Genomic DNA, 14,589 nt, shown 5'->3' with positions numbered 1-14,589 from the left:
TAAGTCACAGAGTGAGGATTCTAGCCAAGTCTGTCTGATTGGAATCTGTCTGATTCCAAAGTACATGCTTCCTCCACCATATATTGCTGCCTGAGAGTTGACAATAAGGATAGAGATGAAGCAGAATGTGAGATTATTTTCTAAGGGTGCAAATGGGTGAAATGAGACTCAACGGAAGGTCAGGAACAACCAATATTGGGGAAAAAACTACGTCAGATATTTTCACACTCTGAGCCCAAACACCTAGTGTTCCTGGAGATAGAATCCACCAACTTTTGATTTGAAATGTCAATTTCAAATTGAATTTAAATTCAATTTCAAATGTCAATTTCAATTTTTAAATATATTTTATTATTTTAAAAATAGGAATTAAAAAATCACACATTCTCAAATGTGTTGCATGCCAATTTTAACATGCTAGATTCATCCAAACATTATCCTGGGTGGCCAGGCTAACATTTTTAGCATCCACTATGTAGGAAAGCTTCCACTGACATCTCTTTGCACATATTTAAACCTATTATGATCTGTTATTGGTGATCTCTGCACTGCATAAGTGAGCATGTCACTACAGCTCACATGGGCCAAGCATAAGTGAGCATGTTACTGCAGCACACGTGAGCCAAGCATAAGTGAGCATATCACTACAGCACACGTGGGCCAAGCCCAGTTAACAGCTCATCATATCTTTGGCATACCCATTTGCACAAGGTCTCGTCATAGTGTAAGAGAGAGTTGTACAACATCCAGGAATGATAACAAGTCACATTTGATATTATCATGGTTTTATAATACTTTATCATGCTTACTTGCTCTAACATTGATTATAAGACTCACCATCAATTTAACAATAGCCTTTCCAAAAAGAAACACTGCATTAACTATACACAATTTTTAGAAATTAACAATCTTATATACTTAATTCATGCAATCACCTATCACTTTCTTCTCCAGTATCGTAAAGTATTATAGTCTAAGACTTCTTCACATTCTGGTCAAAAATATTCTTTTGAATCATTCTTAGCCTTTCATAGCTATGAATAGGGTTACAGTGACAAGCTGCACTCATAATACCTTCACCTGTAGGACAGGCAGTATAATTTCAAGGCATAGTGAAGTGCTGAGCTTGGGAAACTTCTACTTTAATTATACCACCTGGTATGCCAAACAAACTTCATACTAAATATTACCTGTTTTTTCAAAACTAGATCACAGAGTAATCTTCCAGAAATTTCAAGCAACAAACTAAATTTAAGTTTAAAATCAACTGTGGGGTGCAACCAATGCAAACCATTCAACTGAGGTCACAGGAATATATAAGTTCCCATGTTAGAATTTTCTCCTGGGTCTGATGGCTAACAAGTGTCTTTTGACATCAAGTATAAAAAGCCTCTCAATTTCAGAAACATAACATTGTGAAAAATACAAGCATGTAGGACCAAAAAAGGGGCCCGTAAATGTTATCATTTTAATCATTTTAGCCTTTATTTTGGAGCACGGGTTAACTATATCTTTGTATTTATATAAGTGTTATTGTCTTTTATTGTCATTTCTATTTGTATATACTGTAGTTCCATGGAATATTTCATTTGAAAATTTATAAAAGCATTGTTTTTTAAAAAGTCCTGAAAAGAACTGCACTAGGAAAATCCAAGATTTGTCTATACAAAGTGTCAAGCATCTAATTGAACTGAGTGGCTCTGCCTCTTCAGCCCTGAGAAATAAAACAAGAGTAAATATGGAGAAACATATGGTGTGAATGATGAAGAAGTAGGGACCAGTAATCACAGCAGGATTCCAAAAGGGCTGGGTGGTGGTGAGAGAACATTTAAACGATTGAACCTGAAACGCAGCCAATGGGGCAAAGTTGGTAAGATTAGTAAAACAGATGCAAAAATTCAACAGAAAGGCTGGCTCAATAGGTTTGAAGGAATGAGAAATGATAGGAAGCTGGATTTGGAAAATTAAAAAAAATGAAAGGTGATGGTGAGTACCCGGATGGAACAAATCAGGACAAGAAGTACAGTCTGAGTCAAGTTTCTTGCAACTTAGCTATTTCTGTGTAAAAATGTTTGGCGACTGGCATGGTTTTGGCTGGTCACATCTTTCACTCTTTAACTATATGTCGTGAGTTTTAAAGACCTCATTATTCTGAAACAAAACCTTCCCATATCCATGAAGTAGCTTGTCAGACAGACCCATACAAAGCAACAACAAGAGAGCATGCCTCTGGCCCTTCTAGGAAGAACTAAATCTGATCATTTATTTAAATAGTGTTATTTATCATACTATAATGTTTGCACTAAAAACCAATACATTTCAGTTCTGCGTCTGCAAAGGCTGGGAAGTCCCGGCGGGGCCGAAGACGTCAGATCTCATGGTTCTGTGTCCTTTTTTTGTTCCCTGTCCCCAGTTCCGCTCAACAAAGTGACTTATCCCCTCCAACCCCCAGCCAAAAAATAAATAAATAAATAAAACTAAAAAAATTTCAGAGACAAGGAAACGAAGAAAATCTATACACAAAATTAAGTAAAATTATATAATTTACCAATCTCATTCTAGGTTTGTGAGTTATACAGTGTCCTGGTTAATAGAGCTCTGAATTTAGACCAGAAAAAAGTTCATATCCTGAGTTCACAGTAATTATAGTAGCTGGGTGACCTTGTATAAACTCTTAACCTTTCTAAACCATATATTTCTTATATGCAGCATGCATGTATAAGTATCATGGTATCAATATTTATGTTGAATAAATGCATGCAGGTATGTATGTATGCACAAAATGAGTGAATGAATAAAACCATACTTGTATTTCAAAGTTATTACTTTTACATTAGTGAGTTCATTTTATAATGGTTGTCTTTCTGGCTAATAAAATCTCATTGCATAAAAACTTAGCTCTGATATTACCTCTGAACTTTAATTTCATCAGTTTTAGAAACTGTTAATACAGAGAATATAAATTTGAATCTCATTGTAGTTATATATTTTATGCACTAAATTAACTAATTTATATAAATTCCTAATGTCTAACCATATTACTGATGTTGGTCCAAGCTGGCTCTATAAGCAAATTAATGCATGGAGGATTTATTTGTTTTGTGCACTTTTGTTCACAGTGCATATATACAAGCCATATATTGATTTTTATGGATAGAAGAGAGTAAACCTATTAGGTATCAGGTGAAAAGGGGCAGAAAAAAAGCAAAGTTTGAATTTTTTAATGCAAAATCTGCTTTGAGCTGAAAGGTAGAAGTTCTTTTGTTAACAAGTATTTGATCAGCTTCCTTATCATTTTATTGAAAAAATATATTCAGAGGTCCAAGACCAAAATGAATTAATTGAGGGACCATTAAAAAAAAACCAGTAAATTGTGGTACATACATTTAGGAAGAAATTTTGGTAATGATGATTATAATAATTTGGTTTAAAATTAAACTGCAAACTCACATGAGATTTGAAGACAATTATTTCAGGGGGAAAGCTTATCTACAACAAAGTTAGCTATTATTGATCTTCTGAAGAGAAATAATAGGATGCTAACTTGAGCTGTAATTTTCCTAGAAAGCCACATGAACTACACATAAAAGCAAAAGAAACAAATATTCCTAGTTTATGTTATACTTTAGGACACATGGCTTTGGTAAACAATTTTTTTATTTTAAAATTAGACATTTTATCTTCATAATACTAAATGGGAATTTTTTTAAACTCCATATTTTTTCCTGTGTGTTTTAAGGTATACAACATGATGTTTTGATATATATATATAAATAGTGAAATGATTACTTCATTTAATTACAAATCCATTACCTCACATAGTTACCTTTTGTGCATGTATATCATATACACACAAATGGAATATAGAGTTTAGAACACCTAAACTCTATTCTCTTGACAAACTTCCATTATATAATTCAATATTATTAATATAGTTCTCATGCAGTACATTAGATCTCTAGACTTATTCATCCTACATAACTGCACCTTTGTACCCTTTGACATACATCTCCCCTTGTGTCCCAACCCTCCACTGCTGGTAACCACCATTCTACTCTCTATTTGGATATATTTGACTTTTTTTTCATTCCCTGTATATGTGAGATCATGCAGTATTTTCCTATCTGTGTCTGGCATATATCTGATAAGGGCTTAATATCTAAAATATATAAGGAACTCAATAGCAAAAAACTCAAATAACCCAATTAAAAAACAGGCAAAGGACCTGAATAGACATTTGTCCAAAGAAGACATATAAAAGCCTAACAGGTATTTTTAAAGCCATATTTATAAGTAAATTTTTACATTTCCACAAAAAAATTAAATTCCAGAAGCCTGGCCATAAACTGAATTAGTCAAGTTTTATTCAATTCAACAAGTATATTTTAAGGTCCCTGGCCAGGGACTCTGACAGATGCTCGATACCAAAAGACAGATAAAATAGAGCCTCAACCTTGAAGGACAAACCAAAAGATGCATATGCAAAAAAAGAGGTAAAAAAGAAATGGTCAACAGATCACTATAAGTCAAAAATAATTCTGCAAAATTATCTGTTAAACCATTTTCTTCTTCTTCTGAAAAGTACATTTTGCATGTCTAAATCTTTCATTTCCTTTTAAAATTATTCAATTACAAAATAAAATGATGTTAAGCATATATAACCCTTAAATTTTTTTTCTAGATCTTTATTTTAAACTAAGAAATCCTAAAAACTATCATTTTGAAACTTATTGCAGTAGAATTTAAACAAAGAAGAATACTTTATAACATGTGAAAGTTGTATGAAATTCAAATTTTAGTAGCCATAAATAAAGTTTTATTAGATCAAAGCCATGCCCATTTGTTTGCATATTGCCTATGGCTGCTTTCCCATGACAATGGCAGAAACCATGTGGCCCATAAAGTTGAAAATTTTTATTATCTGGTCCTTTATGGAAAAAAGGATAGCAATGGATTTTGATTGAAAAAGCAATTCTTTTGACTGGGTGCAGCAGCTCACACCTGTAATCCTAGCACTCTGGGAGGCAGAGGCAGGAGGATAGCTTCACCCCAGGAGTTTGAGGTTGCAGTGTGCTATGATGACATGATGACACCACTGCATTCTAGCCTGGGTGGCAGGGCAAGACTTTGTCTCAAAAGAAAAAGAAAGAAAAGAAAAAGTAGTTCTTTTGTGTTGTTCTTTTTTCTTTTTCCAGGATATCACAGGGGTACAAATGTTTAGGTTACATATATTGCCTTTGCCCCACCAGAGTCAGAGCTACAGGAGTGTCCATCCCCCACACGGTGCACACCACAACCATTAAGTGTGAATATACCCATCTCCTCCCCACCCCCACCTGCCTGACACCCGATAAATGTTACTACTATATGTGCACTTAAGTGTTGATGAGTTAATACCAATTTGATGATGAGTAGATGTGGTGCTTGTTTTTCCATTCTTGTGATACACTTAGTAGAATGGGCTTTTGTCTTGTTCTTGATGTTTTATTTTTCAGAGTTCATATAGATGTTTAAAATAAATAGAATGTGCAAAGAGAGCTTCCTATATAGTTCCTTCACTCTGCTTCCTCTAGAACTGTGGTTGCTAATCCTGGCCAACATAGGCTTCATTTTCTTGTTGTGTCCATAACCAATGCTGGACTCCAAGGCCTGGCCTTTCAGTCTCCTCTAAACACAGCTGTCAACACCTCTAGGATTCTGCTATTATGCTTTAATTTTCACCTATTTGTATGGTTGGTAAAAGATGACATTCTATGGTCCCTTTTTGCTGTTCTTAGTCTTCTCTAGGCATCTGGGGATAAGTGTAAAGTCAGGTAGGAGGTAGTTGCACCTCTGTAGGCAGTGCTAAGAAAGAGAGCTTTGTGTGTTGAAGAAGCCTAGAAGTTTTATCATAAAACAATGATACATAACCTTTTCAAAAGTAATGAGAACCTTTTTTTAAACCCATACAAAAATTCCACAATAGGAGGTTTGCTTTTATTTATTCTATTGCTGAAGACAATATCTGAAGCCCTGAGCAGATCTTTGGACCTCCTTGAATTTCTATGATCTCTCAGATGTGTTGTGTCCCATCATGTGAAAACCATTGTTTAAAGGAGTGAAGTTATTGGGGCTAGGCAGAAGGGGAGAGGTTCAGACATCAGTTGGCAGATTGGAGACATGGATTTATAGGAGGATTCTGAGTAGAATTTCTAAGTTGAATTTAACCAATGCTATCCCTAGAATATAGCTGCTTATTTGTAGTATACTCTGTCACACTGACCACAATAACAAGTGGGTATTTTAAATGGTTCTATAGATGCCACCCCGGTCTTTACTGGAACAATGTGAAGTATTGTCATCTTAGACATCTTAATATCTCTTACCTAAGACTAAGCTCTAAATCACTTTAATATATTCTCAAATAATCATATTACCTGGCCTTGAGCCATATGCATAATTTCCTCTATCATTTTAAAGAGAAGCAGAGAGTCTGCATAGAGCTCTATCCCTACCCCAGGCTTTACTCTGCAATTGAATTTCCTTACTCAGTAGCAGCACCACCATCCACCCTGTTAACCAAATCAGCAGATCTAGATGGTAACCTTGATTCTTCTCGCTCCTTCACCTTCCACCTTTAATCAATTACCAAACCTGTTGATTCTACCTCCTACATATCTTTCAAATCCATTTCTGTCTCTCTTTCCCTACTGCCACTCCTTCAGTTCATTTCTTTCACAAAACTGCAAGTCTCTAAAATGGTCATGTCATCCCTACTTTTCATATCTAGTATGATATACCCCAAACTAAGCTTACAAAGCCTCTTGTGATCTGGCCCTTGCTAGCATTTCCAGACCCATCTCCCACAAATCACTGTCATGCATTGTATGTTCTAGTCACAGAGAACATCTCTGAATTCTTTGACAGTGCCATACCTACTCTTCCTGCCAGTCCTCCACACAATCTGTTGCTTCTGTGTTTTAAGTTTTTCTTTACCCATCCCTACTCTCTTTGTCCAGATAATTTCTAACTCCTTTAGGTGTGAATGCAAAAGATACCTCCTCCAGCAAGCCTTCCTTGACCAGCCTTAGACTGGATTAAGTGCCCCTTCGAGTGCTTCTATTAATACTTTGAGAACCTGGGTTTCAGAGAATTCTTTCCATGAAGGCAGCAGCATTTTATTTGTTGTCCACCTTTACCTTCTTAACGCCTTACGTGGAATACAGAAGGTGGTAAATAAATGAATGAAGACATCCTCCAAGCTGCCCAGAATCATGATCCACGAAGGAAGTACTGCTCTGACCAAGCTCCTTGAAGCAACCCAGGGGTGAATTTTCTGACTATATCAGAGAATAGCTTTAGGACTAACAATCCTAAGGACCTAGCAGAAATCTTCAAATCATTTTCTTACCCAATGAGCAAGGAATGAGCAAGCAAGCTCTTCCACAAAGGAAACACCACAAGGGACATAAGGAAAATTTGATGCAATAATTGCTCTAAATATTAAAAATCTCTGCCCATAGGCCTCCTTGCTTTGACCCTTTTTAAAAATCAGAATGATGCCATCATTGCAGGACTGTTGAGTATCATCAGTCTACCAACATAGGTCTCTAGGGGTGATCACCATGGAATCGTCATCACCACAAAAAGATCTTTATTAAACCATTCCATGCAGGAGTCTTGAAATGGTCTAAATATTGTCCCAAACAAGTTAGAGGAGGCCCTGACATACAGGAGTTTACAAGTTGATATAGTCATTGATATCAAAAGATAGTAATAAGTTACGAGAGCTGCACGGAAAATAGCAAACTTGACAAGCCTTACAACTTGAATACAGCTGTGAAAAAAAGATCTTTCAAAGCTCTGTAGGAATGTAATCTCTACAGCAAGCAACCTAATACTAAATTGAATTTTTACAGTCTTTTTGCTAAAGGCTCTTTGCTGATACAAAACTCTACAGTAAAGCTACTTTGTAATGCTAATTGCACACTGAAACAACTACATGGTAAATTGATTCTTGGGAGCGGAAGAGAAGCAACTGAAATAGTAATGTTTTGCTCTGTGATAATGCACTTGGCATATTTTTAGATTTTTTTTTGTTTGTTTTTTAAGACAAGGTCTTGTTCTGTCACTTAGGTTGAAGTACAGTGGCATGATCATAGCTCACTGCAGCCCCCAACTCCTACGCTTAAGTGAATCAATCCTCCTGCTCCTGCCTCAGCCTCCTCAGTAGCTGGAACTACAGGCATGTGCTCCCATGCCCAGCTACTTTTTATAATTTTTTTGTAGAGATGGGATCTCATTATGTTGCCCAGGCTCATCTCAAACTCCTGGCCTCAAGCAATCCTCCTGCCTCAGCCTCCCAAAGTGCTAGGTTTACAGGCGTGAGCCACCACACCCAGCCCATATTTATAAATTAATCTTTCTGTCAGGGTCCCCAAACAACTGGACCTTTATCATAGTTTTGTTTTCCCCTCTTGACCTCATTGTATCACAGGGATTTTCCTCCAGGGAAATGCCCTACACAGATGCATCAGGAATCAGTAGAATCAAAATTGCTGTTGAGTCAGAGGTGTTTTTAAAGTTTTGACAAACAACATATAACTGCATGCTAAATGGTTAACACCCTTCCCTCATGGTTTTGTAATCCTATACTTATATTGTGGCTCTATCACACTGAAATTACAGGTTCTTGTGAAATGACACTAACAATAACAATACATTTTATAGTGGTGCTCATTCAAGGACCTTTAAATAATTTTTAACATTTATGTATTGACTACTGAATATTATTAGTATTTGTTTTATGGGAAGAAGTGAGACTTCCTCCCATAAAACATAAATGAACAACTGGAAAACCATGATTTCCCTAGTGTACCAGTTGGCTCTGAGGGACATTTTGATTGTCACATAAAACATAAAATATTGATGAAGCAGCTAACAAAAATAGATTCTACTTTTCTCTTTAGTGAGGAATTGAATATTAAAACTATACTACATAATAAGCTATTTTATAAAAATATTCCTGGAGAGTCAAGTGGGTAATAATTTGAACTAGCATATAAAAACTATTGGAATATGTTCAAAACCAAGAAGAAATTTTTAAAACTTACAAAATTAACTAATAAACTTAATTATATAATTATACATATACAGATATTATATATATACATATATAATTACAATTTTAGTCACATATCATATAGAAGAGGTACTTTAGAATTCTGAGAGTTAAAAAAATCAAAATTGACACAAAACTAACACAGATCCCAAGTTGAAAAACCTGAACTATGTAATAACAACACCTGGTCAGCAAAAGGAAGATGGATAGAAAGAAATATTGAGGGCCTGGTGTGGAAAGTCAACATTTGCCAATGTTCAGGCAACATTGTTCAAAACAGAGGGACTCCTATCCCAGAGGTGGGCTCCTCCAATTCCCACAGGAGATAAAGCCAAAAGAGAGTATGGAAACCCTGGGCTGTCCTCACTGGATGGCATTTGTCCATGGTCTGATTAAATGGACTTGTGGTATTCAGGAAACTTTGGCAGTTGTACATCACAATATTATTGTTCAACCCATATTGGCCTTTGTTCTATGTATCTGTTTCTTTTGATGTGGACAGCCTAAACCTTGTCTGAGGGACAAATCTGAAATAGTACATGTGTATTGATCAGGACCAGACTAGACCCTTGTTTGAGTAGCCAACTGGTCTCCCTTGACAACATTTTAATGAACACCCCCAACAAACTGCAAAAATATTTATGGTTCAGCCACAATTTTAGTTTTCCTCATTGCAAGCATGTATCCAAGTAAGTGTGGTCTGCTTGGTTATATAACCAAGTAAGTGTGGTCCACTTCAAAAGATCTTTATAGGATCTTTCATTGTATACTTACTGTAATTATGGTTTTATTGCTCAAAGCACTTATATTTCTCTTCATTAAGAATTGTCTTTAAAGTTTGCAACACATTTTTTAAAGAATAATACCTTAACTTAGCAGTTGGCTGTTAATGAAGCAAATTATAATGAAAAACCTTTATATTGTCAGGATGGATTTGATTTTGAAATATAGTCAAATGCTGCTTAGAAGCAAGTCCAAGTGACCAGTCTGTTTAATATGATTTCTAATCAAAATCAAGCTAAAGTAATGAAGATAATATATACTTATGAGAAGAAATTTATATACTATTTATAAAGGTAAGTCCACAATAAGAGATTCGAAAAATATTATGATCAAAGGCAGAATGTTTAGGAGTGTGGTTTTCATTGGTAGCTATTTTGAACCACCACACTTATTCTGATGGATGGACTCCAGTATATTTGTTTAAAAATCTCTCATTACTTTGTGTTTAATAATTACAAAAGTGTCTTAAATTATCTCACTATTAACCTGAGACTTAAAATATGTAATTATTTGCTGAATTTCCACCTTAGATTCTAACATTTTTTTAATCTTTGGTCTCACTTGACACTTATCTATGGAGTTTACAGGAGGCTCCTATATCCAGTCTTATAAGAGATCTATGGTGTAGTACAAGTGGATTCTATGGGGTTTTCACAATTCCTCAAGCACAGATATGAACTAGATACCATGACCAAAATTCAAGTTATATCATCTGATAACATGGTTTGATACACATAATCTTACAACTAAACAAAATATGGGAAACTCAGGGCATGAGAGAAAAGATGGAGAAGAACAAATTGGATAACTATTAATACTTTAAACGTTGTGAGAAAATGCAAACTTGAAAATTTGTCCAAAATCAAAAAGTACAATCTCTGTTGGTATACATTTATAAATCAATCCCACCTGTATATGAATCATAAATTATATGCAAATATATCACTTCTAGTCTAAAAACATCTTCCTATTTCAAAAATGTTGTTTTCATAAAAACTTCAATTTAATATACTTGTTTACCATGAAATTCATAAGCTATTTGAATTTTTGGTGGTGAAATTCTCTTATGGATTATATTTATTTTGTACATATATATGCATTATGACAGTTCATATGTCTTTCAAATTTTGTGCTTGATGGAAACTCTTGCAAAATTAAGAAAATAAGAAATTACTTAGATGTTTTTCCAAACTTTTTTGGTTTTCTAATGACAAAACCTAGACAATGAAAGACATGTGTATAATCCATAACCTATACTATAAGAGTTTTACTCTTTTATGGCTCTAAAACTAAAGGGATCATATTTGGAAAGTTAAATTCTAAGACATTGAACAACATATGCTATAAACATATGACCTTTTTCTTATATATCTGGTAAGGCCATGTTAAACAAGATGTTTTCCTGTATTAAATTCTCATAAAGGACCACTGACTGCATATACAGACTGAAGACAATTATCCTCAACAAAGATGAGCATCTTATATAAACATGGTACATGGTACTATAAGGAATGTAAAAATATAGTAATAATAATAGCAACTAACATTTACTGGGCTAAACACTTCACAGGTAACTCTTCAACAGATTAACTCCTATGCCATAGGCCTTGTTAGTCCCTAAACTTTAAAGGTCAACTCACACAAACACAGAGATGTTAAGAGACTTTCCTCAGGTCACACAGCTACTGAACAGTAGATCTGGGATTTGAATCAAAATAATCTGAATCCAAAGCCTATCACCCTTAACCATTAAGCAATACTGCCTAGCCCCATGAAGAAAATAAGTCTTTTACACTTTTAGAATTATAGCCCAGAAGGAAGTTTATAATCACGGGTACTTTAGGTGATTGTCAGTTCCTATAAATAGTAGGAACTTAACTTTTAAAAACACACCTATTCTTAGAGCAACGTATTATGAAATAATTTGGAGAACAGGAATGAGTATGCTCTTAACAAACCTAGTAGTCATTATAATACATTTTCTTTGCAAATCAATCTGAGATCATTTTTTAAACTATACTAAAATTTATCAGGTGGTCTGTAAAAAGAAAATTTATAAAAGCCCATTTTAATAGATGAACAATGAGCTATTTTAAAGTTCCTTAGTACTTATAAGTTGCCATGGGATATTCATTCTCCTGAAAATTTACATTTAGGTTCCTCAAAGTACTCTACTAAAAAGTCTAGTTTATGTCAATTAGCATCCTGATTTTATAAGAAGCAGGAAAATGGATCAACAGATAAGCCAATTTTATAAACAGAGTAACCAAAGGTGCTGGAAACATCAATAAACAACACAAAAGGTAATTCCAAAGAGTAAAGTCCTTCTCTCCCATCCACAGGGAGGAGCTCTCCTTCAATGGCCAATGTTCTCTCCTTAGCACCTGAGTTCCAGGCTTACTGCACATGCAGAGAACTAGACATTAGAGAGATGTGAGAGCTGAATCGCTTCCCTGCACACATGTATATGAGCATATTTATAATATATTTGACTTTTCTGACACCTCAGCATGCTGATTCATTAGAGAATTATGAGTCAAGTAATGTCCCATGAGAGAGTTGTACCTATTATTCATTCACACAAGTATAATAACAGGAACAAAGTAGATGCAACATCCAAAGAACACTTCAAATATTAAGCTCTACATCTAATTACACTTTGCCTAAGACTCTGAACTTAGACTCTATTTTTAAAAATCTCATTAGATGAAGTTTGCAAGCTACTATGGCTCATCACATTAGGATAAGAGTACGATTTATTAAATGTCAGTCGGATATAACTTCAGTATCTATTGCAACGGCTTTTAAAATTTATAGCTTGTAGAACTAGCTTTTTAAAATAAATAGTTTAACGAATTTGCTTTTATCCATAAAAGAAGAATATTGGAATTGTGGCAAATACTTATTAGATTTATTCAGTATCATAACAATAAAAACTCTATTTAAGCTCATATTTCCACCTTTCCCCACCAAATTTTTTCCCCATAATTCAGTCAACAAATGTTTTTTGAGCACCAACTATATGCAGGCATGGCACCTGTATGTACCAAGAAGTCATCCAAGTTTCTGAGGCATGAAGTGGGGAAACCAAAGAACCAAACTTAAGTATTTATTATTAACAAGTGTATAATTTATAAGTTTCTTAGAAAAATCAAAGCAAACAATTGCACAGTAGCCTACTTTTGTCTTGAGAATCTGACTTTTCAGTTGCAAAAGTAGGCTTGGCTCTCTGTCCAAACAATCGCCTTCATTTCATTCTTTTCTTGTTAATGCTATTTTATTCCACAAAATCCATGTTTTCTTTCCGAACAATGAATGATAGAGCATCTTTTTCAAAACTATTCCTCTTTCCCCCAAACCCAGCCCATACACACGCCCTCCTCATTCGTGGGCACGTGTCGTTCCAAAGCTGGACTGCACACCCTCTCACCTGAAAAAAAGTTTGGAGAGGACGCTGGCCTTTTCCAGAGGCGACCTCTGCATGGTCACTCCGCGCTGGGGTCCCTGCTGGGGCAGACTGGGCTGGAGCTTCTAATAACAAACGCCCTACTCCTCCCCGTGCTTGCCGCTCACCCCTTTTTCTCTGACCTGCTGTGATGTCATTTGCTTCCAACTCCCCCCACCCACCCCCTACCCCACACACCTCCCCTTTCTTTGGCTCCTTCCCCCGCCTCCACTGCCCAGGTTAAAAGCCGAGCGCTGCCTGGTCCGGCCCCAATTTGCTCCAGCGGCTTTCTCCACCCCTCCGCACCCCCGCCCGCACCCGGACCGCTCCTTCCTTCTCGCCTCCTTCCCTCCCTCGCCGCCCCGCGCCTCCCTCTCCGGATTCTCACTCCCAGCTTCCCTCCCTCGCGCGCGCTCCTTGCAGGTCCGCGTCCTTACCGTCTAGCACCAGCCCAGCCAGCAGGTGGACGGCAGTCGCAAGCGCTCTCCAGGTCCAGTCTGCGACGCTCGAGGACACAAGGAGCCAAGGACAGGAGCAGAACCAGCCCCCGGGGAGCCTCCTGGACCCTCCTACGCTCCAGGTTCCGCCGGACCCACGACCGCTGCCGCCAGCTTCCTAGAGCCTTCCTCCTCTGCCTCCTTTGACCCCTGAGATCCTAGCCAGCCGGGTTCCTGTTACGTTTGCAAGGTGCATTTTGAAAAGAGAACGAAAATATGTCTTTCATGTATCAAAGAACAGCCTTAGAGATCCGGAAAGTTTCGCGGTAGCGTCTGCCTGTCACCTTAGCACTTGGTTTGCGTGTCAGAGGGAAGAACCAATCTTCGTTAGTTTCAGGCTTAGGTGAGCTCCAAGTATGGCATAGACACATGAAGAAACACCATAAAGGGGGGGAGGGAATCCCCCTTATGGAGGGGGTAAGAGAAGATAATTGCTTCGCCCATTATTACCTGCCCAGGATTTGTTGATTGTCCAAGTTTTTTAGTCCGGTTTGCGTTTTTAAGGAAGGCTTCTGTGTGTCTTAGCGAGAGTGACAAGTGGACAGTGTGTAAACTACCCCGCCCTCCTTTAGATTTCTTAGTCTCAGTCAGCAAAACATCTTGACTAATCCACTGAAAGGAATTCAGTCTTTGAAGCGAACGTAGCGTGTTAATTTTGATCTGACTCAGAGAAATGCCATCTTGAACTCTCTGAGGGCATTTAGGCTTTCCCAGGCGTGGGCGCCTTCCTTCCGAGTTTTTGGTGTGAGGATTGTGCGCCTGTC

At 36.7% G+C, this 14,589-nt stretch overlaps 1 protein-coding gene across 1 annotated transcript in view; it reads right to left on the bottom strand.

Moving 5' to 3' along the window:
* The window catches only part of CFTR (CF transmembrane conductance regulator), a 166,584-nt gene extending 153,149 nt beyond the window's left edge, over positions 1 to 13,435 (bottom strand). The window contains exon 1 of the mRNA XM_012761103.2: positions 13,314 to 13,435. Coding sequence (XP_012616557.1) covers positions 13,314 to 13,366 — 53 coding nt within the window. The 5' untranslated portion in view covers positions 13,367 to 13,435. The remainder of the gene's footprint in view (positions 1 to 13,313) is intronic.
* Positions 13,436 to 14,589: the final 1,154 nt, after the last annotated feature.

The sequence above is a fragment of the Microcebus murinus genome, chromosome 9, assembly GCF_040939455.1.
Source record: "Microcebus murinus isolate Inina chromosome 9, M.murinus_Inina_mat1.0, whole genome shotgun sequence".
In the NCBI taxonomy this organism is placed as follows: domain Eukaryota; kingdom Metazoa; phylum Chordata; class Mammalia; order Primates; family Cheirogaleidae; genus Microcebus; species Microcebus murinus.
The sequence above is the reverse complement of the archived record's forward strand: the minus strand, read 5'-3'. Positions and strand labels throughout refer to the sequence as shown.